The sequence below is a fragment of the Rhinoderma darwinii genome, chromosome 3 (assembly GCF_050947455.1).
Source record: "Rhinoderma darwinii isolate aRhiDar2 chromosome 3, aRhiDar2.hap1, whole genome shotgun sequence".
NCBI lineage: Eukaryota > Metazoa > Chordata > Amphibia > Anura > Rhinodermatidae > Rhinoderma > Rhinoderma darwinii.
Window position 1 is genome coordinate 214363208 of NC_134689.1, and position 26192 is coordinate 214389399.

Consider the following 26192-nt stretch of genomic DNA (forward strand, 5'->3'; position numbering starts at 1 on the left):
ACTGATAATGAGCCGTGCCCACCCCGAGATAACTCCAGTTTTGACAATTTATATAAACGGAGACCCCTATTAGACCGTTTCAGTGCCCGGTTTTCCCAATCATACACCCTGAGAAGTGTATTTCTATTGATGAGTCCTTGGTAGATTTTAAAGGGAGGGTTCAATTCCACGAGTACCTGCCGGGTAAGAGGGCAAGGTATGGAGTGAAGATGTATAAGCTGTGCGAGAGTGCATCAGGGTATATCTACAAATTTAGGATATATAAAAGGGAAGGACACCAGTATTCAACCCCCAGAATGCCCACCCCCCTTACTGTGAGTTAATGCAAAAATTGTGGGGGATTTGGTGCACCCACTGCTGGACCAGGGTCACCACCTCTATCTGGATAATTTTTATACCAGCGTCCCACTCTTCAACTGCCTCTACCTGGATAATTTTTATACCAGCGTCCCACTCTTCAACTGCCTCGCTTCCAGAAATACTGCGGCATGCGGCACTGCTAGAAGAAATCTGAGAGGCCTCCCTAAGACTCTGCTTGGGCAAACAAGAAGGGGTGAGAGCAGGGCACATTCTAGCAGCAACATATTGTGTGTCAAGTACAAGGACAAGAGAGATGTCACACCAGTACCCATGTACCAGTACGAGGTACCAGTACAGAGACCCCCAAACCAGGATCCTGGACTACAATAGGTACATGGGACGGGTGGATTTGTCAGATCAAGTCCTGAAGCTCTACAGCGCCATGCGGTGTGGTATAAGAAGCTGGCCGTGCACATCATACCGATGGCTTTGTACAATGTGTACGTGCTACGTCGATGTACAGGCCAGACAGGAACTTTCCTGGAATTTCAAGAGGTGATTATAAAGAACCTAATCTTTAGGGACCAAGAAGGGGGACACCCAGAACTTCTGGAAGCGGGGCCACACACATCGTACAAGGGCAACACTTTCCAGGAGACGTTCCCCAAACTGGCAAGAAGGGAAAAAGTCAAAAGAGGTGCAGAGTCTGCTATAAGAGGGGGATAAGGGAAGACACAATATACCAATGTGACATGTGTCCCGAAAAACCAGAGCTCTGTATGAAAGAGTGTTTTAAAATTTATCATACATCCCTTGGTTTATAATTTACCCCAATTTTACTTACCCTGATGCACTCCGCACAGCTTATCCCCCCTTATCTTTCCCTTCTGAGCCCTGCTGTGTGCCCAGGCAGCCGATAACAGCCACATGTAGGGTATTGTCGTACCCGTGAGAACCAACATTACAGTTTATGGGGTGTATGTCTCCGGTCAAAATGCTCACTACACCTCTAGATGAATGCCTTAAGGGTGTAGTTTTTAAAACGGGGTAACTTCTTTCGAGTTTCAACTGTACTGGTACCTCAGGGGCTTCTGCATACATGACATGGTGGTCTTTCGTTCTGAGCCCTCCCATGGGCCAAAACGTCAGTTTATCACCACAAATGGAGTATTGTCGCACTCAGGACAAATTGGGCAACAGAATCGGGTATTTTATTTCTTGTGAAAATAAGCATTTTTGAGCTAAAAGGACATATTATTGGAAAAAATATATTTTGTTTTAATTCCCAGCCCAATTCAAATAAGTTCTGTGAAAAAACTATGGTGTCAAAATGGTCACAACACCCATAAATGAATTCCTTTAGGGGTGTAGTTTCCAAAATGGGGTCACTTCTGGTGGGTTTCCATTGCTTTGATACCTCTGGGGCTCTGCATATGCGACATGGCACCCGAAAACCAATCCAGCAAAATCTGGACTCCAAAGAACAAATAGCGCTCCTTTCCTTCTGAGCCCTCCCATGGGCCCAAACGGCAGTTTATCAACACAAATGGGGTATTGCCGCACTCAGGACAAATTGGGCAACAAAATGCAGTATTTTATTTCTTGTGAAAATAAGCATTTTTGAGCTAAAAGGACATATTATTGGAAAAAATATATTTTTTTTAATTCCCAGCCCAATTCAAATAAGTTCTGTGAAGAAACTATGGTGTCTAAATGGTCACATTACCCATAAATGAATTCCTTGAGGGGTGTAGTTTCCAAAATGGGGTCACTTCTGGTGGGTTTCCATTGCTTTGATACCTCTGGGGTTCTGCAAATGCCATATGGTACCCGAAAACCAATCCAGAAAAATCTGCACTCCAAAGAACACACAGCGCTCCTTCTGAGGCCTCCCATGGGCCCAAACTGCAGTTTATCGCCACAAATGGGGTATTGCTGCACTCAGGAAATTGGGCAACAAAATGAGGTATTTTGTTCCCTGTGAAAATAAGAAATTTTGATCACAAATGACATCTTATTGGAAAAAAAGACATTTTTTTGATTTCACAGCCCAATTCAAATAGGTGCTGTGAAAAAACTGTGCGGTCAAAATGGTAACAACAACCATAAATGAATTCCTTGAGGGGTGCAGTTTCCAAAATGGGGTCACTATTGGGGGATTCCTACTGTTTTGGCACCTCAACACCTCTTCAAACCTGGCATGCTGCCTAAAATATATTCTAATAAAAAAAAGGCCTCAAAATGCACTAGGTGCTTCTTTGCTTCTAGGGCTTGTGTTTTATTCCACGAGCGCACTAGAGCCACATGTGGGACATTTCTAAAAACTGCAGAATCTGGACAATACATATTTAGTAGTATTTCTCTGGTAAAACCTTCTTTGTTACAGAAAAAAATTTGAATAAAATTTAAATTCAGCAAGAAAAATGAAATTTGCAAATTTCCCCTCTACTTTGCTTTAATTCTTGTGAAATGCCTGAAGGGTTAAAAAACTTTCTAAATGCTGTTTTGAATACTTTGAGGGGTCTAGTTTTTAAAATGGGGTGTTTTATCAGGGTTTCTAATACATAGGCCCCTCAAAGCCACTTCAGAACTGAACAGGTACCTTAAAAAAAAGGCTTTTGACATTTTCTTAAAAATATGAGAAATTGCTGTTTATGTTCTAAGCCTTGTAACGTCCAAGAAAAATAAAAGAATGTTCAAAAAACGATGCCAATCTAAAGTAGACATATGGGAAATGTGAACTAGTAACTATTTTGGGTGGTATAACCGTCTGTTTTACAAGCAGATGCATTTAAATTGTGAAAAATGCTATTTTTTCAAAATTTTCTCTAAATAAACACTGAATATATCAACCAAATTTTACCACGAACATGAAGCCCAATGTGTCACGAGAAAACAATCTCAGAATCACTTGGATAGGTTTAAGCATTATGACGTTATTACCACATAAAGTGAAATATGTCAGATTTGAAAAATGGGCTCTGAGCCTTAAGGCCAAAACTAGGCTGCGTCCTTAAGGGGTTAAATAAAGCCCTTCATATAAACACCATTAGAGGGGTTGGCCACTTTTGTGTAGACTTATTTTCATGTGTGGCAGGCAGGAAAATATTCCACTTACTAATATATCTTCATTACCAGTTCTGCTGTCTTTTCATCCTATTGTTAGCCACGACCCCCGGCAAAGAGAAACCCTTCTCCCTCTGCCTAGCTGCTCTCGTCCATCCCAGCGCGTGACATGGAGGACCATGCCTGAATGTGGCTGGACTGCCTGGTCTCTATCTGCACATGCACTTGTTTCCTGCATTCATCTCCCTCCTCACATCATCTCCCCCAGGTATTATCTCCTGCTCACATCATCTCCCCCCTTCTTCACATCCCCCCTTGCCCAGTATCACCCCCTATAAGCAGCAGCTATCTTATGCAGGTCGTCAGCACTATCTCCTCTCTACACCGCAGCATAATACTGCACTACCTGTAGCAGCAGTTGTAGGCGCTAAGAGGAAGGGGGTGAGATGATACAGTGGGAAGGGAGCGGATGCTGGGGGGCAGGGAGATGGTACTAGGAACTCAGGAATAGGATACTGGGAGAGATCATGCCAGATTATATAATGCTGATTAGTTTAAAAAGAATTCCTCTCTCTCTCTCTATATATATATATTTATACTATATAATCTCTCTCTCTCTATGTATATATATATATACACACACACACACATACACTATACATAGCTGGGTTCACACTACCGTTAGAAATTCTGTCAGTTCTATGAGGGCACCCCAACGGACTCCATTATGTCAATGGTGTCTGTCAGGTGCCATTAGCATTTGTCATGTACCATATATATATATATATATATATATATATATATATATATAGTATTATTTTCTGTGTGTGTATATATATATATATATATATATATATATATATACATACACACATACACTTAATGCATGTAGAATTATAAAATATATGTCGATATATATATATATATATATATATATACATACATACAAACACATACACACATACACACACACCTACAGATCTTTTTAGTTTCACTTTTCGGGTGTCCCTCCCACACAAGCCTGCAGGAGAGAGCAGTACTATGGGAGCATGGTAAGGTGGAGAGGTTTTATAAATTATCTATACATACTTCATTTTGCCTAATGCCAGTTCTTTTTGGTTTTGTTTATTGCCTGAGGCACTTTGGATATTTTATACTGATGGTGACCAACCCCTTTAAAGGGTTATTCCCAAGTTGGGTCATTTTTTTTTTTTTTTATATATATCCTAAACATAAATAAAAATATAAATATATTGCTCTAAAAAAAATTTTGGGAATAATTTCTTAACTCCCTTTTTCCTCAACTAGATAATGCTGCTAGTGCTGGTTATATTTTCTAAAAGGGGCCGCTCTGCTCTGTTAGTGTGCGCTCCCGACGTCGTTAGATGCTACTCTCCCCCTCCCTGTAGCTAACTCCACTGGGACTCCTTCTAGGAGTGTCGTTTCCAACACTCTAGCGGGGAATTCCTGTCCTGTAGGAGCCAGTGGCGGATTATCATTAGGGCGTTTCGGGCGGTCGCCCGGGGCCCAAGGATCCCAGGGGGCCCATGACCGCCCGAACCCCCTCATGCCCAGTGGCGTCGCTAGCACCGGAGGGAGCCCCGGTGCCAAGACCGCACCTGTCAGGCGAGGGGAGCTTCGCTTCTACTTAGCAGCCGTGGTCTGTGCTGCATTAGAAGCTCCCCCTCCAGCCCCCCTTCCCTGCTCTAAACATCTCTCCTCTGCTGCTAGCTGTCGGGACATGGGGGAGGGGAGACTGTCGGTGGGCTCTGTGTCGTGCTGTGAGCAGGAGAAGAGCTGCAGTGAAGACATAAAAGGTAAGTACATGTGTGTTTAATGTCCATATTCATGTATGTTTAATGTCCATATTCATGTATGTTTAATGTCCATATTCATGTATGTTTAATGTCCATATTCATGTGTGTTTAATGTCCATATTCATGTGTGTTTAATGTGTATATTCATGTGTTTAATGTCCATATTCATGTGTTTACAAGGTGTAATTTGTGTATAATGTGCATACTCGTGTGTACTTTGTGTACTATGCATACTTTGTGTATAATGTGCGTACTTTGTGTATAATGTGCCTACTTTGTGCATAATGTGTGTACTTTGTGTACTGTGCGTACTTTGTGCATAATGTGCGTACTTTGTACTGTGCGTACTTTGTGCATAATGTGTGTACTGTGCGTACTTTGTGCATAATGTTCGTACTTTGTGCATAATGTGCGTACTTTGTGCATAATGTGCCTACTTTGTGTACTTTGTGCATAATGTGCGTACTTTGTGCATAATGTGGTACTTTGTGTACTGTGCGTACTTTGTGCATAATGTGCCTACTTTGTGTACTTTGTGCATAATGTGCATACTTTGTGCATAATGTGCGTACTTTGTGCATAATGTGGTACTTTGTGTACTGTGCGTACTTTGTGCATAATGTGCCTACTTTGTGTACTTTGTGCATAATGTGCGTACTTTGTGCCTAATGTGCCTACTTTGTGTACTAGTGTTTAGGTAGTGTTAGCAATAGTTACGGCGCGGCAGGGTGGTGGTGGAGAAGGGGGGCCCAAGTTTGGGTAACAGCCCAGGGCCCATGGTCTTCTTAATCCGCCACTGGTAGGAGCCCCTGAATGTAGGGTCCATGGTAAGCTGCACATAAATCAACTGTATGAGAAAGCGTCTTGCTCTGTCTCCTGTCGGCAGTACAGCAGCCCGCACTGATACGCTGACACACTGATACATGGCTGGCTTCCTTACAGCAGATGAGAGCACAGGAGATCGAGCAGGACGGTGTCTCATACAGCTGATTTATGTGCAGCTTACACCACGGACAGCGGTCAGTCCATGCTGCTGTATAGCATAAGTATGTAACAGACAATGTTACATACCTAGTCCTGATAAGGGCTCAGCTAACTCGCCTGGCCTTTAGTGATGTGAAGGGTACAGGACGGCTCCAGGGCTACTGCGCATCCCATGGGGCCGTCCTATAGACTTGAATAGAACCTGTGAGGTGGTCGGGCAGGGAGCTACTGCGCATGCTCTAGCATGCTCGTTCCCGAGATCCAGGCCACCCTCACTGCAAAATAAAGAGGAAAACAGTGGTGGCCAGATCCCTAGGCAATGAGCAATAAACAAAGAGGAGCTGTCAGTAAGATGGAGCCAGGATATCTCGCTAAGTACAGCATTTAAAAAAAGAAGGTATTTACAAAAATGCCTAATTTTAGGTTGTTAATCTTTATAGGTATATTTGTCAAGATGGGAACACCCCTTTAAGAGCTGCAGGAAGCTGTGAATCACTTTCTATGTTGAGGACATAAGCTTATTCAGGGTCCTGTGCAATGCACACAGTGTACAGCAAAGTTTTGCAACAAAGTGTATATGCATAGCTATTCACAAAGAAGTGTGCGTCCAAAAACAAGAGCGTCAACCCTCGCTTAAGAATAGTGGGAGGAGACCGGCCCCTTTATGCACCAGTGACCAAGTATTTTTCTAGAACTGCTTCTGTAGCACAGATGATTTTACAAATGTAGCAGGTGTTTGTTTATATAAAAAAGGCAGGTGTTTGTTAATATCGAATGTACATGGAAGAAAACATTAATTCAGGGCTGGATGAGTCCTAAAATCCAAGCAACCAAGATACCTAGAAATTTGCTGATAGTGTCTGGACTTCTTGGTTGTGTTTTATTGGTGTCTTTGCAAGTTCTTAATGTAAAAAAAATAAAAAATATCTAATAATAATACTGGCTCCTGGAGTAATTTGTCTACCCCTAAAGTACATAATACTGGATTGCTACCACAAAAAGTAAACAATTTCCTCTATTATTTTGCAGTGTACTAAATGGAAATCATTATAGACTGAGAGATATTTTCTGAAATGCTTGTTCCTTGCGATGACATGATCTGTGTTAGCTTGTTTCGGTCAAGGAATATTCAGCTTGTCACCAAGTCACCAGAACATTAGTCATTTCGCCTTTTACACAATACATTACATAATGTTTTTCATCAGTTAAAGTGCACTAGAGGCTATTCACCCCCTTTCCGATTCAACTATATGCAATACTACAACATTAAAAAATACAAACTAGTGGAAATAAGAATGTTGAGGTAAGCATTGTTTGGTGACTCTTGTATAAAAATTCACATCCATGCTAATATAGAGCATGTTACAAACAATATATCACATTACTTTTCATTCCTGTTCAATTTGCTCTTTAAGTTTTCTAAATGTTTTGCTTATCAATTGTGAAACAGCATTTTTTTTGTACTTTAAAGTATAAACTCGCCTTATTAAGCCAAAAGATTATTATCTAAACATTAAATACATTTTACATCAATAAATAAGAAAGCATATTTTTATTTATAAATTCTAGATAAATGTTATACACATACACTTTTATCATTAGTATATTACAGTCTCTCTAGTGAGAAAGCTTTACCTACCCCAAATAAAAGTCAAAAATGATCTGTATGTAAAGCATGAATGATAAATTGCTAGATATCGTGTAATGTATGACCCAAATTGGACTGTGACCCTGTTGCTTGTCACTCAGCTCATATGTTTGACCAGCTTTACTTATTATTACCGTCAAATTATCTAGTTTAGAAACATAATGCTTTATTCAATCACTGAAGGTACTGCTGGGCCCATGTGGTCATTATCTCTAGTTTCAGCAATGTGCCCAAAAGACACTTGACTACATTCCCAGGCACCAGATTGCTTGAACACGACATTCATTACAACACTGTATTCTTTAATGGAGAGCCACAATATTATCAAATTCGAATGCTGGGGTAACAAATGACAAGAGCATACCAGAACATGATGTATATTGTGTCTATTCCCATTAAAATGACAAATTAATAACAACCGGTAATGTACAAAAATCATCACACAGAAATATATATCTGGTAAAAAGAAAATAGTAATGACAATCCTACATTGATTCCACCACCAAGCTTATAAATCACTTCTCAAATGTTTTCTTAATTTTACAAATCAGTTTAATGCATTTGTTGCTGTATCTTTGGAAGGGCATAGGTATGAAAGGCGATCAGCCAACCAACGCAACCCTTTGCTTAGCCAACCCAATTTAAGGCATCCATCCAAAATTCCTGTTGACCTGTGCAGTGCATCTGGCTGGCATTTATACGGACATCTCAAGAACCAATCCCCTTGTGATGTCACAACAAACAAACCCTGTGTGTTGTCCCAAAACCCAAAAAACAATCCCTCGGTTCTTCAAAACATCATCCACCATCCCCAAAGATCTCAACATCTAATGCCTCAATACCTCCAAACCAATCATTATCATGTCAGTATGAATGATGTCCTTGAAGAAGTTACAGCTGAAGCACATAAACAAGACTACAACTTTAAAACGGGACCATCCGTAGTTTGCCTACCAGCAGCAGACACATCAGTGCAGGTCACATGGTGTTGTTCTGTTAGATCATCTGGAAAACCAAATTCTTACCTTAAATTTAGAGGTGAGCAATTTGTTTTGCATGATTTTCCATTTCACTTTATTTGCTAATTTAGAAGTTTGCCAGTCCATGGAATACATAAAGGTAATCGATTTGTCTATTTTTTTTTACCAAAAGCAAAAATCTCAAGCTTAAAAACGGATTGGAATACCAATGCATTGGAACTGAGCTGCAAACCAAGCAAAAACTCGAATCAATGAATTAAACATTTTGCTCATCTCCACCTAGAATGCTGTTCCTGGACTATAGATCAGCTTGGAACAAGATAAGGCCAACTGAGATTATCCAGAAACTCCATGGACTAGGATACACAGAAACTCCTTGCAACTAGACTTGTCAGAAGTAAACTGTCAGCACTGGAAGGTGATTGTCCTCTCCGGTTATTCCCACCATGGGCACACTAAATAGATGTTCCTACTGTGACATAATTGTCTTGTCCTGAACGTCAGCAATATAAAGAAGATGGTGGTTGACATTAGCCACATTTTCAATGCTGATATTGTGTCATTTACGTAGTAAAGAAGCTCAGCTCATGCCTTAACACACTGAAATAATAGGAAGATCAGAAAGTCAGTAACTCCACTTCCCGAGGAGAATAAACACAAATATCCTTGACCACAACATGCTCTTTTACTTTTACAGGTGTGCCAACGAGAGAATTACGACCAGCCACTTATTTTATAACAGAAGATATCATTAAACCAATTTGGAGAACAACCACAATCCCCATCCTAATCACCGGACAATGCCCTGTCAACCTATAGCATATAGAGGAAACCATGCATGCAATGAGCTGGACATCGTGTCAGTGGTGTCAACCCCCTAAGCTGAAATAATAACCTATAGAAAATTTAGTCTACATGACACTCATGCAATATAAAATATATAAACTTTATTGAAACACAAAAACATTAAAAATGAAATGTTTAACACAAAATTAAAATTCAGAGATGATTCCCACAGTGTGAAAAGCAGAAACTAGGAAGCAAAAAACTGTATGTAATCTACACAGTAAGCCAAATAGATCCCAGTAAGCAACGATGTCAATGGGGAACAACCCCAATCTATCACCTCCTTGAAGGAGTCTAACATGTACACAGAGAAAATATCACAGACTGACTTATTTAAATGGAAAAATACATAAATAATATTGAGCAATGGTAATGCACAGAAACACCTCACCCATGAGGGGATAAAGGTATGAGGTGGTAGCCTGGCGTCACTTCCCGATGCACGTTTCGGCTGGAAGTCTTTACCTGGTGGAGGCCTTCATGTTAAACAAATACTTTTTAAATGTTTTTGCATTTCAATAAAGTTTATATATTTTATATTGCATGGGTTTTATATAGACTCCATTTTCTTAAGGTTATTATTACCAAAGATATCATTACATATTAAATTATTACTATAAATAGCACGTTCCTATATACACTATATGCAAAAAAAAAAATTGGGACATTAAGATTGCCTTTTACTGGAACTAAGGCCAACCCTTAAAAAAAAAAAAAAACATAGCATTATCCATCCTCCACCAAACTTTACAGTTAGCACAATGCTGTCAGACAAGTAATGTGCTCCTGGAATTTGCCAAACTCGCCCATCAGACTGCTAGATAGAGAAGCGTAATTCATCACTCCACAGATAACGTTTCCACTGCTCCAAAGTCCAGTGGTGGCATGCTATACACCACTCCATCCAACACGTGGCATTGTGCTTGGTGATGTAAGGCTTACATGCAGCTGTTCGGCCATGGAAACCAATGCCATGAAGCCACTGCCACACATTTTTTTTGCAGATGTCAACTCCAGAGGAGGTTTGGAACTCTGCAGTTGAGTCAGCAGAGCGTTGGTGACTTTTATGCACTATGCGTCTTAGCACTCGTAGACCCTGCTCTGTAAATTTATGTGGTCTGCCACTTCATGGCTGTGTGGCTCTGGTACCTAAACACTTCCACTTTGCAATAATACTACTCACAGTTGATCGTTGAATATCTAGGAGGAAAGAAATTTCACAAGCTCACTTGTTGCAACGGTGGCATCCTATGACAGTACCACGCTGGAATTCAGTGATCTCTTTAGAACGACCCATTCTTTCAGAAATGTTTGTAAAGGCGACTGCATGGCTAGTTGCTGGATTTTATACACCTGTGACAATGGCACTGAATAAAACACCTGAAGTCAATGATTATGAGAGGTCCCAATACTTTTGTTTATATAGTGTATATAACATAGCACTGAATGAAACTAACATTTGTGGAGTTATTTTTGGATCCTGTACCCTTTATGTTCCACTAGTAATAAATCAAGAGGAAATGGGGAATTTTTGGGAATGTTATCTACTGTAATCCACTTTGTCAAGATCCTAAAGAGAAATGGAAAATGAAGTACAAAAATATAGTGGATGCGTAACCAGACTTGGCACTTCTACTTTTTTTAAGGTAGATCAGTGTGAGGGAATATCTTTTTCTTTGCAAATCAGCGGCATCTTGAGCCCACTAAAGGCTGCTGATTTGCAGAGAATGTACTCTCCTCCAGTTTTACTATTTCACCAAAATCTTGAGCAAGAACTAGCAGCACTGAGCCTAGTGATGAGTGATTCACAGTGTACCTCTACTTTAAAAAAGAACTTGTGACATGTCAGAAGTTTTGATTGGTGGGGGTCCAAGCACTGAGACCCCCACCAAAGCGGCGGAATCGCTCAGGAGAGCGCTGTGCCACTTTGTTTATGCTTGGTTCTGCTTGGCTTACTTCAGAAAGCCAAGCGAGCGGTGTATGGGCTTAATAGAAAGTCTATGAGTCTGTACACTGCTCGCTCGGCTTTCCGAGATACAGTAGATAGATAGATAGATAGATAGATAAAAACAACAGTTATCACAATAGACCATCAAAGTATATAGTAATCCAAAAAAGTGTCACATATGGAATACTACTTTTTGCTTTTGTGATTGACATGCATGTAAATTATTATTATTAAAAAAGAAAAAACTTAACTGCAGGTTCTGTTTTCTTGCCAGTTTATTTTTATTTTTATTACCTTAGAAATCTTAATAAATTAACCAGCAGTTAAAACTAATTAAACTAGAAGACAAGTAAACTACTTCAAAGCAAAAAACTAAATATTCTTACATTTGTCAGCTTCTTATAAATAAACAAACAAGTGTAGTATTTTTTAGGTATTTATCAGTGCTAGATCTAAGTGATTACTGTGGAAATAAAATAGTTACCAGCTCAGGCTAATGAGAAATTGACTCTATAAGGCTGCAGTGGGAATCTTCTGCTATTACACACACTTACACACTAATTGTCCTACAGCAAGTGTAAGTTTTAACACTGTAATTCCCAGCTCTTTCCACACTCAGGAAACAGTGATTTTATGATCAACTGATTTGCATATCAAATAATGTAATGTCCACTGAAACAATTTCTTCCATTGATAATACCAGTAAAGCAAGAAGCTGCTGCAAAACATAAATTACATGCTTTAAGATATATGATCAGTGTAATAATTTTAATCCTCCTAGTAAGATTTCATGTTATTTACCCCCTAAATGTACCCAATGCAAGGCTTGAACTAACACATATATCCATATGAACTCATATAATGATGGCTTTTCTTTTAGCTTTGTCTTACATGCAAATTCCCATTTGCAATGGTTCTCAGACTGCACTCTAGAAGTCTGAAATGAAATAGGAATAAAAGAAAGGCCATAACATCATGAATAGACAAGAATTGCAATCAATATGTATTCTGGCAGTGAGGGTGGACTGCATCCATTGATAGCCCAGTGATATATATCAATATACCAGTCTCTCAGAATGGCTGATAGATATAAAGCAGAGTAAATCTGGCTACAGTTCGCTTTGACACTATGGATACTACATTCAAGTTTTATGTCCATATAGTTTATATAGTATAGACTAGTATGAATGCTGAATTTACTGAAGTAGTTATAATACATAATATCACACTATGGAAACCTAAAGTATATTGGTAGCATCATGGCAGTGTACAGCTTTTCAATGAAATGAAGGGAAAAAATTATATATATATATATATATATGTATATAGATATTACACACATGCACTCTTCAAAATGCATTACTAAAGCCAAGTGCCTCATCAGATGACCACTGGCACACACTAGAGCATGCATATGTACTTATAGAACCTAGGTATTATACACTTATGTATTGATCATATGAAGTGTGCCATCATGGCTTATATATACCATGGTATGGATGGCAGGACTTCAGCACCATGGACAGGGCTAATCTACAGACAGCGGTAATGAAACCCCAACACAATCCTCTAGCCGTGAATGCGCCCTGGGATCAGATAGCCTGGCACTGCACTGGCATCATCCAGCATCACTGACCACTTACTCAAAAGGAAATAGGACGATCAAATAGAATATTATTTTATAGAAAGCCCCAATGTAACAGCTTCCTATCTAATGCACAATAAATCCTGGATCATAAATATAATCCATTATTAATCAGGATTCTTCTCCTCAGCACTGATATGGGAGGGTAATCGATGTGCCAGTCCTATTTAAAGGAACAGGAGCCTTCTATAGAGTCAAGCTGCACCTATGAGCAGCACACTCATTCATGCAGAACATGGACACGTCCCATCATCACACTTCTATTTCCCAGATTATCACACATGACATATACAGCAGCCACCGATCTACAGAGAGAAGGGGTATAATGAGAGAGATTACTCTAACAGCTTGTCACGTCCTTCAAGAAGGGGGAGGAAGAGCAGGAGATCGGTGTGAGTCTCCTCAGATCAGACATATTGTGACGGCGGAAGGTGTAGAGGATCCACCCGTCCCCAGCAGAGGTTATAATACACAGTACACAGGGGGTAATAAGAGGTATGACATGCCTTAACCCGGGGCGATCCGTCGGCAGATCGTGCGCCCTTGACATCACAGCAGCGATCTGCTTCCTCTCCACCTCGCTGAGCCGGCTCAGATCAGCCTCCATTCCAGCAGGGATCTGGGCGAATCCTCCTCTTCCATCGCCCTCTGGATGCCCACCCAGCCCTTCTCCTCCTTCTATGCTGCCCTCGTTGCCCATGATGAGCAGCCAGCTGCACGGTATGTACTACTAGCCCTGCCCTGCTCGTTATTCCCTGCGATCATCTAATCCTACACTGCTTCCTCCATAGTGATGGGCTCCAGCGATAGTGATCCGGGCTGGCCGGCTAGAGATGCTACGGCTGGAAGTCTCCTCCTCTCCTGGGCAGGGAGCATGCTCGGCTCCGGCAGGTGATCAGCGCGCATCATCATCTCCGCCGCCATCCAGCTCTTAAAGGAACAGCATGACTGCTGAGCTGACCTCCAGCAGTGCTGCATACACACACAGCGGCTCTCTTCACGGCACTGGACACGGGGGCACTGGGTGGTCTCAGTAAGCCACCCCTCCCCCACCCTATGCAGCAGGTATCAAGCTCCCCTTGTCACATGATCTTTGCATGCCTCCCCCCCCCCCTTCTTTGTAGCCACTAACACTATTCATCTCATATCATTCAATGGTTTCCTCACCATAGTTACTATTTATGGTAAATAAAGTAACAACTTGGGAGCACCTGGATCAATGTGTCATGACACTTGGTCATAGTACAGTGGGCACATTGCTTTATTTAACGTACACCATATTTATAAACATATTTTCTGGTAACTAATGTTAATGAGGGTGGGACTGGCCCACCATAGTGCCTGAGTATCCGTCCTACTTTCTGATTCCACAAATCAGAAAGTATGAGTCCCATAAATTTTAGGTAATACGGTACACAGTCTATTTTTCTCTATTATAATACTACATAATAATTTTATTATTATGAATAAACCCTATAAAGACATCACCAAATAAAAATAAAAAGACCATCTCATCTCTACACCTCAGGTAGCAAAACAATATACAACCTACATAATCTTAAATAGTAAAATACGCCATTCTTCTATTCCAAACACAATTTATTTATTGATGGCTGCAGGGGCGTAGCTAAAGGCTCATGGGCCCCGATGCGAAAATTCTTACTGGGCCCCCCCCCCCGCAAACTTCTCATGGCCGACGCTCATCGCTGGGTCTCCTAAGTGACCCAACAATGCAGCACTAGCAGCCGCGGCGTCACTAAGGCTGGCTTCACACACCCTATTTACGGACGTAATTCGGGCGTTTTAGCATTGAATTACGTCCGAAAATGCGGCTCAAAAGCGTTGGCAAACATCTGCCCATTCATTTGAATGGGTCTTACGATGTTCTGTGCCGACGGTCATTTTTTTTTACGCGCCGCTGTCAAAAGGCGGCGCGTAAAAAAAAGACGCCCGCGTCAAAGAAGTGCCTGTCACTTCTTCAGACGTAAGTGGAGCCGTTTTTCATGGACTCCATAGAAAAACAGCTCCAATTACGTCCGCAATGGACGCAGCGAAAGACGCCTGCACATGCCATTACGTCTGAAATTACGGTGCTGTTTTCTCCTGAAAACAGCACCGTAATTACAGCCGTAACGGACGCAGCCGTGTGAACATACCCTCAGGGCTTAAAATGTCAGGGAAATAGCCATAATACATATGTGTCCGCCCCAAAAAAAGTGTGTATATGAGACAGCATAGCATATCTATAGCACTACGACCCTATAAACTATGGATAGGATTAGATACAGTGGCTCAGCAGACATTATCACACATGATAGGATTAGATACAGTGGCTCAGAAGGCAATATCACACATGATAGGATTAGATACAGTGGCCCAGCAGACAGTATCACACATGATAGGATTAGATACAGTGGCTCAGCAGACAGTACCACACATGATAGGATTAGATACAGTGGCTCAGCAGACAGTACCACACATGATAGGATTAGATACAGTGGCTCAGAAGGCAGTATCACACATGATAGGATTAGATACAGTGGCTCAGCAGACAGTATCACACATGATCGGATTAGATATAGGGCCCAGCAGATAGTATCACACAAGATACGATTAGATACAGGGCCCAGCAGACAGTATCACACATGATTGGATTAGATACACAGCTCAGCAGACAGTATCACACATGATTGGATTAGATACAGGGCCCAGCTCGCTGACATTGCGTCTCCAGTGCTGGACCCAGGATAGGTAAGAATAATAATTTTGCTTATTTATGTGTTACTGATTACTTTTGTGTGTTTGTGTTTTTTTACAGGTTCGGTTGTTGGACTTCGGATACGAGGACTTCAATGACGGCGTTTTTTTTATTCTCAATAAAATGTTTACTGAGGGTTGTGTTTTTTTATTTCAATAAAATATTTTTTCTATGTGCTTGTATCTTTTTAAACTTTATTATCACCGCCTTAGTAATGGCCGCTGGATGATTGACAACCTCCATTACTAAGGCGGGGCTTAAAGTTAGCCGGTGCAGAGGCTACACTAACCCCCATTATTACCCCGGTACCCACCAAAACCAGGGGTACTGGGAAGAGCCGGGTACGAACCAGTACCCGACCATTTGTAGTGACGGGCAGGCATCGGGGTGGCCGCAGGCTGATACTATTAGGCTGGGGAAGGCCAAAAACAGTGGCCCTTCCCACCCTGGTAATGCTGCCTGCTGCTGCTGCTGTGTTGTATCTGGCTGGTTATGAAAATTGGGGGGGACCCCACATCGTTCTTTCCAATTATTTTTATTTTTTATTTTTTTTAAATGACGTGGGGTCCCCCCCATTTTTCATAACCAGCCAGATACAATAAAGCAGCAGCAGCCTAGCATCACCAGGGTAGGAAGGGCCACTGTTTTTGGCCTTTCCCCTCCTGATAATACCAGCCTGCGGCCACCCCAGTGGCCGACCATCACTACAGATGGTCAGGTACTGGATCGTACCCGGCTCTTCCCAGCACCCCTGGTGGCGGTGGGTACCGGGGTAATAAAGGGGGTTAGTGTTAGCCTCTGCACTGGCTAACACTAAGCGCCGCCTTAGCAATGGATGCTGTCAATCAGCCGGCGGCCATTACTAAGGCAGTAGTAATATAGTTTAAAAAAAAACACAAAGACATAGAAAAAATATTTTATTGAAATAAAAAAAAAAACCCACACAGCCCTCATTAACCATTTTATTGATAATAAAAAAAAGCTGTCATCGAAGTAGTCCTGGAATCCGACGTAGTCCAACGACCGAACCTGTAAGAAAACACACAAGAAAAACGATTAGTAACACATGTGTTAGGCTTAGATACAGGGCCCATGTGTGATACGGTCAGTGGGATCCTGTATCTAAGCCTACCACAACGTAGGCTTAGATACAGGGTCCAGCAGACAGTAATCTTATACAGTATAAGATTACTGTGTGCTGGGCCCTGTATTTAAACCTACAGTGTGGTAGGCTTATATAGAGGGCCCATCAGACAGGATCACACATGGGCCATGTATCTAAGCCTACCATGTGATTGGCTTAGATACAGGGCCCAGCAGACCGGATCACGCATGGGCCATGTATCTAAGCCTACCATGTGATTGGCTTAGATACAGGGCCCAGCAGACAGGATCACATAATCTGTGATCCTGTCTCATGGGCCCCCTAAGCCTGCTACATCGTAGGCTTAGGGGTTGTACAGTCCCTAAACATTGATGGCCTATCCTCAGGATAGGCCATCAATAGCTGATGTGTCTCTCGGGACCCGCAAATCAGCTGTTTTGAAGGGGCTGCAGCACTCGTACGAGAGCTGCTTCCCCTTCATTTCACTACTCGCTCACACTGTGAATCGCCGACACGGATTCACAGTGTGACCGGAATGAAGTGACAGGAATGAAGGGGAGCAGCTCTCGTACGAGTGCTGCGGCCCCTTCAAAACAGCTGATTGGCGGGTTCCGGGAGTCGGACCCCGCCAGTCAGGGCTAACCTTACCTTCCTCTTCGGCCGCGGCGGGAGTTCTGTCGTCTCAATGCTGTGCGCGGCGCATAGCGCTGTGACGTCATGCGCTGCGCACAGCGCTTGACGTCAGGACCTCCGCTGCGATCCGGAACCAGGAAGGTAAGTAAAGTATGTTACTATAGTAACAGGGGCCCGCGGCCCGAGTTACTATAGTAACTTTTTATTGTTGTGGTGCGGGGGGCCGTGGGCCCCCCTGGCTTCGGGGCCCGGTCGCAATTGCGACCGCTGCGACCCCTATAGCTATGCCAGTGGATGGCTGTACAAATCAACATAAAATGCCAAAAGTACACATGGGACATTTAAAAACAAGGGAGTGAAGGAACAGACCAGACACATATAAGTTTGTTAGGCTTTGTTCACATCTGCGTCAGGGCTACGTTCCGTCGGAATGGAGCCCTGACTGACACAAGCGGAAACCAGAGGTTTCCGTTTCCATCACCGTTGATTTCAATGGTGGCGGATCCGGTGCCAATATTTTCCGTTTGTCTCAGTTGTGCAGGGGTTCCGTCTTTTTGACGGAATCAATAGCGTAGTCGACTACACTATTGATTCCGTCAAAACGACGGAAGCCCTGCACAACTGAGACAAACGGAAACCATTGGCACCAGATCTGTCACCATTAAAATCAATAGTGATGGAAACCTCTGGTTTCTGTTTGTGTCAGTCAGAGCTCCGTTCCGACGGAATGTAGGAACAGAGCCCTGACGCAGATGTGAACGAAGCCTTAGTATTATACCAACGTAGTCATGTCAGGCATGCATACACGTCAATAGTGTTCTATCAGCATTGAATAACACAATACATAAGTAATTCTTAAATACAGTATATCAATTGTATCCACAGCATGTGTTTAATATCCAACACCCCCACCAATACTGCCCCAGGTTATACATGTGGATATGTCGTCCGTCTGGAGGGTGAGGCGAATGACAGACGGACGTTATATACACTTAGCAACTTAGCAAACCCAGATCAGTATTGACATCCATTGTACAGCTACCTAGAACATATGCACTTAAAAGGGTTCTCTGGGACTTTTATATTGATAATCTATCGTTAGGATATGTCATCAATATTAGATCGGTGGGTAGTCCGACCCCTATGATCAGCTGACTGAAGGGACCGCGGCGATGAATGCTGCCGCCACTACATAGTTTACCAATGACAACACCACACATTTCTATAGTGGATGTGCCTGGTATTGCAGTTCTCTTCAGCCTGGTCCCATTCACTTAAATGGGACCGGAACTGCAATCACAGACACAGACGTTATTAAAGTGGAAGGCGTTATGCCTGGTAAACATTGAAGAGGCCGCACGTTTTATTTTTTGTTCATTTTCTTCCTAAATGCAACGTTACAGTAAGTTAATTTCTAGATAGTCTTCATTAAATGTTTTGTACTATTTTGCTGCTGTAGAGTCTGTGCAGCTCCTGCAGATAACTGGCTGTGTTGCTGCTTCTAACTCAAATCCATCAGTCAACTTCTCCTGACGGACTGAGATAATCTGCTCTTCCCCACCCTTCTCTTAGTGTTAGAGATAGCAGCAGGGAGGGGGAAGGAGGTTGTACACGGCAGATCAGAGAGTGAAGAGGGAGGAAAGTTTCCAAGTGTTCAAGATGGGAGATCAGACAGGCAAAACTGTATAAGAGTGTAGATAGGGAGCAGAAAAGAGGGTAAATCACACACAGGCTATCAGTTTGGAGAGAAAGCTGTGCGGATACATGAGAGCTAGTGAAGGCAGCAGTATCCTGGACTCACAAACTGACACAGACAGCAGAGGGTCCCTGTGCAAGAACAATATATGGGCCCCTTGCTCTCTAATAGCTCAGCACAGAGGACCCCCTTATATTTCACTAATAATACACCAGTAATTCACTAACAATACACCAGTAATTCTGAGATGTAGACAGTAAGAAGATATTAGCTACTGTGCCCCTGTTCAGCTGCACAGGTTGCACCAATGTTATGTCCATCCCTGAAACTCCAGCATGTATTAGATATTATGTTTCCCAAATAGTTACCATGGGCTGGTTCCTGTTATGCCTTCCCATATCAAATTACAAATATGAAAAGGAAGGATTCGTATTTTAAATCATAGCTTTTATTTAAGCCCATAAAATTAAGTTACTTGTATTTATTGTATTAAAAAAACACTGACATACAAAACATATACACTCAAATTAATGAGCGCTAGGCGTTATGTTCCACATTATTAGGCAAAATTACTGATATGTGGGGATCACACATTGGTGCTCAGTCTCTCTCCCTATATCTACTCTGAGATTGCCTCACTGTTGATAGCGTATCCGTTCACCTGTTCTTAAAAGAATGACCCCATTATCACTGGAAACTGTCCCTAGACTTAAATTAATTTCCTAAGATTTCGCTGCGTGGTATTCGTTCCTACGCGTTTCGCCAGTATAGTGTCTGGCTCGTCAAGCATGTATTACTGGTAGGTCATATCACACAGGCAAAAAGTCTGAAATTAAAGTAGCTTGCAAACTGAATATCAGGGGTTCTGAAAATGAATGAAGGAATATGAAGATTGCAACCTGAAGCTTAGGGCAACATTTTTTTATTCTAGGTAACCACTAACATATATGAATATAATTTCTTCCATGTCAAAGGTTTCCATAACTTTTAAAGTAAAAAAAAAACTAGCACACACTCATCAGAATTCAGTTATTTCCGTTTTAGAAAAACTCATTCTTTTTTTTTTCTTTTATTCTTTTTTTCACTCCAATGTCAGGTACAACAGTGAGTTACATTCTATAGTACATTTACATATTTATTTTTCTTTTTTGCATCCTTAAAGTGTAGCTAAACATTTGACAAACTTCTGACATATCATAGTGACATGTCAGAAGTTTTGATTGGTGGTGGTCCGAGCACTGAGACTCCCACCAATCGCCAGAACGAAGCAGATGAAGCGCTCGTGTCTGTTGGGCTTTTTCCGTAAATAAATGTATCGGTGTACGGACTCAATAGAAAGTCCATTAGCTCGTACTCTGATACATCGGCTTTCCGGAAAAAGTCGAACAGACACGAAGCCGCGAGCACTTCAGCTGCTTCGTTCTAGCATTTGGTTGGGGTCTCAGTGCTCGTAACCCCCACCAATCCAAACTTCTGACATGTCACTATGACATGTCAGAAGTTTGTCAAACGTTTAGCTACACTTTAACCTTCCTACATTTCCCACCCGTTCCAGAAGAGAAAAAACTAATAATAAATGGATGAATAAATAAGTTTGGGGAAACCTTATATCAAGGCTTCTGTGTTGCCCACCTGGTTACTCAATCAAACTTGCCAGTTACTTATAAATATCTCCTCCTTACCTCTGTCGCGGAACTTTGACCATAACTCTAGTAACCATTTTAATCCATTCACATAAATTAGGATTCCGGATTGACACCCAGTTTTATGAAATAATATTCCCAGCTAAAAATAAAAGTTCCTTTAGCCCTTTGTGACCACCAGTTATAGCCCTAATTAGGCTATCATCACCTAACAAACAAACCACCGGGCCTGCAGGGAATTGTGTTTCAAATATCCTGCTTAAAGGGTTATTCGGAACTAAGGGTTTTGCGTCTGCAAAAAAAGGGAGCGTATTTCATGCATTTTAGTTCTGTGTGGTATCCGTGTGTATTCTGTGTGGCATCAGTGTTCCCATTTTTTTCTTTGTGGTTTTTTTCTCATAATTTCTTTAGCAAATGTCGTCCGTGTGCTGTCCATGTTTTTCACGTACCCATTGACTTCAGTGGGTGATGTGGTCCGCAAAAACGTAACAATCCACTTGTCTGAATAAGTCCTTAGATATTTATGGCATATCCACAGGATATTCACGGCGGTTTCCTGAACTTCCATTGAACATAATGGAGAGAGCTGCGTGCGGACCCCTCTCCAGTAGTCCACGCCTGGAATCAGCAGCAAGCGGCCGCCTCACCGGGCAAAACGGGGGTGACCGCAGTTCTTGATATAGAGCTGGGATCTGCATCTATCAGACATTAATAGCATATAATATTAATATGATATAAATGTCTACGTTGGGAATAACCTTTAAGTGTTTCACAACTTTCTGCGAGTACTCAATTCATTTACGGAACAACATTTGCAACAAATGTGCGTCCACAGCATCGCATTGTGGGCACGCAGGGTTTCACTAATTCCCATCCTGTGTAAAGTTTTGTTTCCTTATCTTTTGATACAAGAATTATTTGTATAACCGTGACAATAAGCTCCTGCTATTCTCATTTACCTTTAAATCGTGAAGTGCTTAAGATTTTGTAAAGTTATATAGCCTACTAAATTGTGTCTTCAAGAATGCATGTCTAATTTGGGAGTACCTAAAATAATCTATTACGATAACACCATGGTCTTCCTGAATATCCTCGCAACATTTGATATTTTCCTGATTAAATAAATCATTCTTACACCAATACTTATGGTCCGTCATTATTCCTCCAAACTTGGGTTTCTTTACACAGGTAGTGATATTTACCAAATCTTTAGTCTACTTCCAAATTTTTAGTAACAATTTCCCTGTGCCGTTATTGCTTCTCGTAAACATGCTGGTTTTCAGCAGCTCATACAAGTCCCCGGCCTGTCACTCCTTTCTTATCCCGACCAATAAATATTAAAGGAATATTGTTTCCTGTTGGTTAGGAACTGGACTTGAGCTGGTTAAAAATAAAGTTTAACCCCTTTCCGCCGCAGCCCTTTTTCAGATTTTCATTTTCGTTTTTTCCTCCCCACATTCCAGAAGCCATAGCGTCTTTATTTTTCCGTCGATATAGTACTATGAGGGCTTGATTTTTGCGGGACGAGTTGTAGTTTTTCGTAGCACCATTTATTTTGCCGTATAATGTACTAGGAAACGGGAAAAAATTATTTGTGGGGTAGAAAATGAAAAAAACAGCGATTCCTCCATGGTTTTTAACCCGCCGTTTTTACGGAATTCACTGTTCAATTAAAACAACATGTTAACTTTATTCTGCGGGTCAATACGATTACGGCTACACCAAATATGTATCGTTTTATCTATATTTTACTACTTTTACAAGTAAAAACCTAAGTGTAAAATTTTGTGTCGCCAAATTCCGAGAGCCATAACTTTTTTATTTTTCTGTCGATTAAGTGGTATGAGGGCTTATTTTTTGCGGGATAAGCTGTAGTTTTTAATAATAAAATTTTTGTGTAAATGCGATGGTTTGATCGCTTTTTATTTCATTTTTTGCGGGAGATTAGGTGACCAAAAAATAGACATTCTGGCGTTTACAATTTTTTTTTTTTTACGGCGTTCACCGTGCGGGTTAAATAATTATATATTGTAATATTTAAGACTTTTACGGACGCGGCGATACCAATTATGTTTATTTATTTATTTTTTTAATATGCTCTAGGGGGAAAATGGCAAAAGGTTTTTTTTTTGAACTTTTAATTTGTTATTTTTTTTTTTACACAAAAAAACAAACTTTATTTAACTCATTTTTACTTTTTTTAATTAGTCCCCCTAGGGGACTTCAACCAGCGATCGTTACATCGCTTGCACGATATACTACAATATTAATGTATTACAGTATATCGTGATTCTGACAGTCATCTATTAAGCCCTGGGCTTAATAGGTGTACAAAGAAGGTGGACCTGGGGGCGTTCATTAAGCCCCCAGGCAGCCATAGCAACCATCGCCCCCCCCCCCCCCCCGCGATTGCGTTGCGGGGGCGCGATGAGCTGTTAGAGGGGGCTGCCCCCCTCTTTCCGAGGATTTAAATGCTGCGGTCGGTATTGACCGCGGCATTTAACCAGTTAAACTCGAGCGCAATGCCGCTAGTTACTCTGAAGTGTCGGCTGTAACATACTGCGTGAGCCCGCTCCATACTTTCCCCTACCCGACTTTGGCGTATGCATACGTCAAATGTCGGGAAGGGGCTAAAGAAGCACCCCAGCTTTCTGTCCTAGACATGTGATAAATTCACTGTATTTCAAAGATACATTCAATTGTACTCCCACAACATAACAATTTTAAAGGATTCACTGGTGTGATATATGAGTAAAATATAACATTTATTTATAACTCTCTAAAAACAGGGGTACAATCACCACTGTGAAAAAGCCCCACCGTGTGTATAAAAACGTATTAAATAATAAACTCTGAGTTCTAATTCAATTGTGAACCTACTATAGCTCAGTGTTCAACAAGAATATCAATACGGAATCAGCATTTGAAAAATGGGCATAACAATAGTCTTGACCCTAATTCACACTAGAGTCCGTGATAACCGCACCGGAAGCTCCTAGTGTTGAGGTATACAAACAATGCTAGTGTTCCCAATGCTAAAAAATTCCTATTCACAACCGACCTAACGCGTTTCAATACTCATCATCAGGGGTCTGTAGCTTGGTCACTCTGGCCAGGGATGCCAGCGATATTTAGTTCAGCAGCAGGTATTCTGCTGTACTCCACGGAAGCATGCTCGCATAGATGTCAGCGGCATGCTTCATTCTGGGACTCTGAGTTATTTAAAGCATCTGACTCCTCCCCCTGTCCTCGGCACCGCCAATCGAAACAGCCAAACACACTCACCAATCGAATTCGTGACACCTGTCCATGTGACTCCCGGCCATCAGCTGACAGCCAGGAACCAACATCGACCGCATCAAAAGCCGAACGCGCAGGTGCAGTAGAGGCCACAATCGAGTCGCCCATGCTGCCGGGAACTCACCACTGCAAAGAAGGAGTATATCGATATTTAAGAGTTTGGGTAAGTGTTGCGGATCAGCTCAAAACCCGCAGCTGGACTGCCATTGATAAAACAACTACACTGATAATACATATTGTGTAGATAAATGAATGTCTACCCCACTACAAGGTGTCATTGGAACACCTACTGAATAAGGAACCATAGCCAGACTGCCCACATGATGATCATTGATAATAAAGAGACCACCTGTCATGACGACCATGTGGGTCTCTTGCTATCCTGAAGGGAAAACTGGCCATGGAAATGCATGTTTAAATGAAACATGCATAATTTGTCTGCTCATTTAAACTCCCATTGGGAACACTAGCATTGTTTGTATACCTCAACACTAGGAGCTTCCGGTGCGGTTATCACGGACTCTAGTGTGAATTAGGGTCAAGACTATTGTTATGCCCATTTTTCAAATGCTGATTCCGTATTGATATTCTTGTTGAACACTGAGCTATAGTAGGTTCACAATTGAATTAGAACTCAGAGTTTATTATTTAATACGTTTTTATACACACGGTGGGGCTTTTTCACAGTGGTGATTGTACCCCTGTTTTTAGAGAGTTATAAATAAATGTTATATTTTACTCATATATCACACCAGTGAATCCTTTAAAATTGTTATGTTGTGGGAGCACAATTGAATGTATCTTTGAAATACAGTGAATTTATACAAATTATACAGTTCTTTATATAGTACATTTCATCTGGGTATGGCAGCCTTTGCACTCTCTGATTTGAGTACAGAGGGATGGATGAGTGAAGCAAAAAGTGTCTTCTCTGAGTGTGAACTGGTGTATACAACGCAGGGTGTGTCCCTGAAATCCTCTTTTAAAAACCTGACTAGACTACACAAGGATTATACAAGGAGTTGGTGGGAGATCCAGAGTCTGGAGAACTATCTCAAGAATAAAATAGTACCTAGAGGCCTAAGAATACCTATTGCCCCTGCTTCCAGATTAAAAACATCTAATATAAAAGAGAGGTGGGAACAGGAGATCACAGGGAGTTCACTGAGACTAATGCAAATTTTGGTTGAGGAAGAGAAAATCCAGTTTGATCACATTAGTGCTGACCTTAAAAAAGAAATTGAGACGGCTAAGACTCTGATCGATACCCCTGGCTTTGAGAAAAAAGATAAAATCCTACAACAAACTCTAGAGAGGTTTACCTGCTGCTGAACTAAATATCGCTGGCATCCCTGGCCAGAGTGACCAAGCTACAGACCCCTGATGATGAGTATTGAAACGCGTTGGGTCGGTTGTGAATAGGAATTTTTTAGCATTGGGAACACTAGCATTGTTTGTATACCTCAACACTAGGAGCTTCCGGTGCGGTTATCACGGACTCTAGTGTGAATTAGGGTCAAGACTATTGTTATGCCCATTTTTCAAATGCTGATTCCGTATTGATATTCTTGTTGAACACTGAGCTATAGTAGGTTCACAATTGAATTAGAACTCAGAGTTTATTATTTAATACGTTTTTATACACACGGTGGGGCTTTTTCACAGTGGTGATTGTACCCCTGTTTTTAGAGAGTTATAAATAAATGTTATATTTTACTCATATATCACACCAGTGAATGCTAGACATGTGATAGACATAGGTACATGGCTCATTGTAGTTAGGTTGAGAACACAAAAAGTGGCAGCCGCACGTAGCTGATACC

At 41.5% G+C, this 26192-nt stretch overlaps 1 protein-coding gene and 1 long non-coding RNA gene across 5 annotated transcripts in view; one reads left to right on the forward strand and one right to left on the reverse strand.

Annotated features, from left to right (window-relative positions):
• Nucleotides 1–14217, reverse strand: part of PCLO (piccolo presynaptic cytomatrix protein) — a 369907-nt gene extending 355690 nt beyond the window's left edge. For 2 of the 4 annotated variants that reach the window (XM_075857363.1, XM_075857364.1), the window contains exon 1: nucleotides 13741–14217. In XM_075857363.1, the coding sequence (XP_075713478.1) occupies nucleotides 13741–13934 (194 nt within the window). In that variant the 5' untranslated portion in view covers nucleotides 13935–14217. The remainder of the gene's footprint in view (nucleotides 1–13740) is intronic. The other 2 variants (XM_075857362.1, XM_075857361.1) reach the window with 1 other exon arrangement.
• Nucleotides 13563–22178, forward strand: LOC142749392 (uncharacterized). Its single transcript, XR_012882409.1, has 3 exons — nucleotides 13563–13954; nucleotides 14026–14299; nucleotides 21608–22178. It is a non-coding gene; the product is annotated as an uncharacterized LOC142749392 (long non-coding RNA).
• The last annotated feature ends 4014 nt before the right edge of the window (nucleotides 22179–26192 follow it).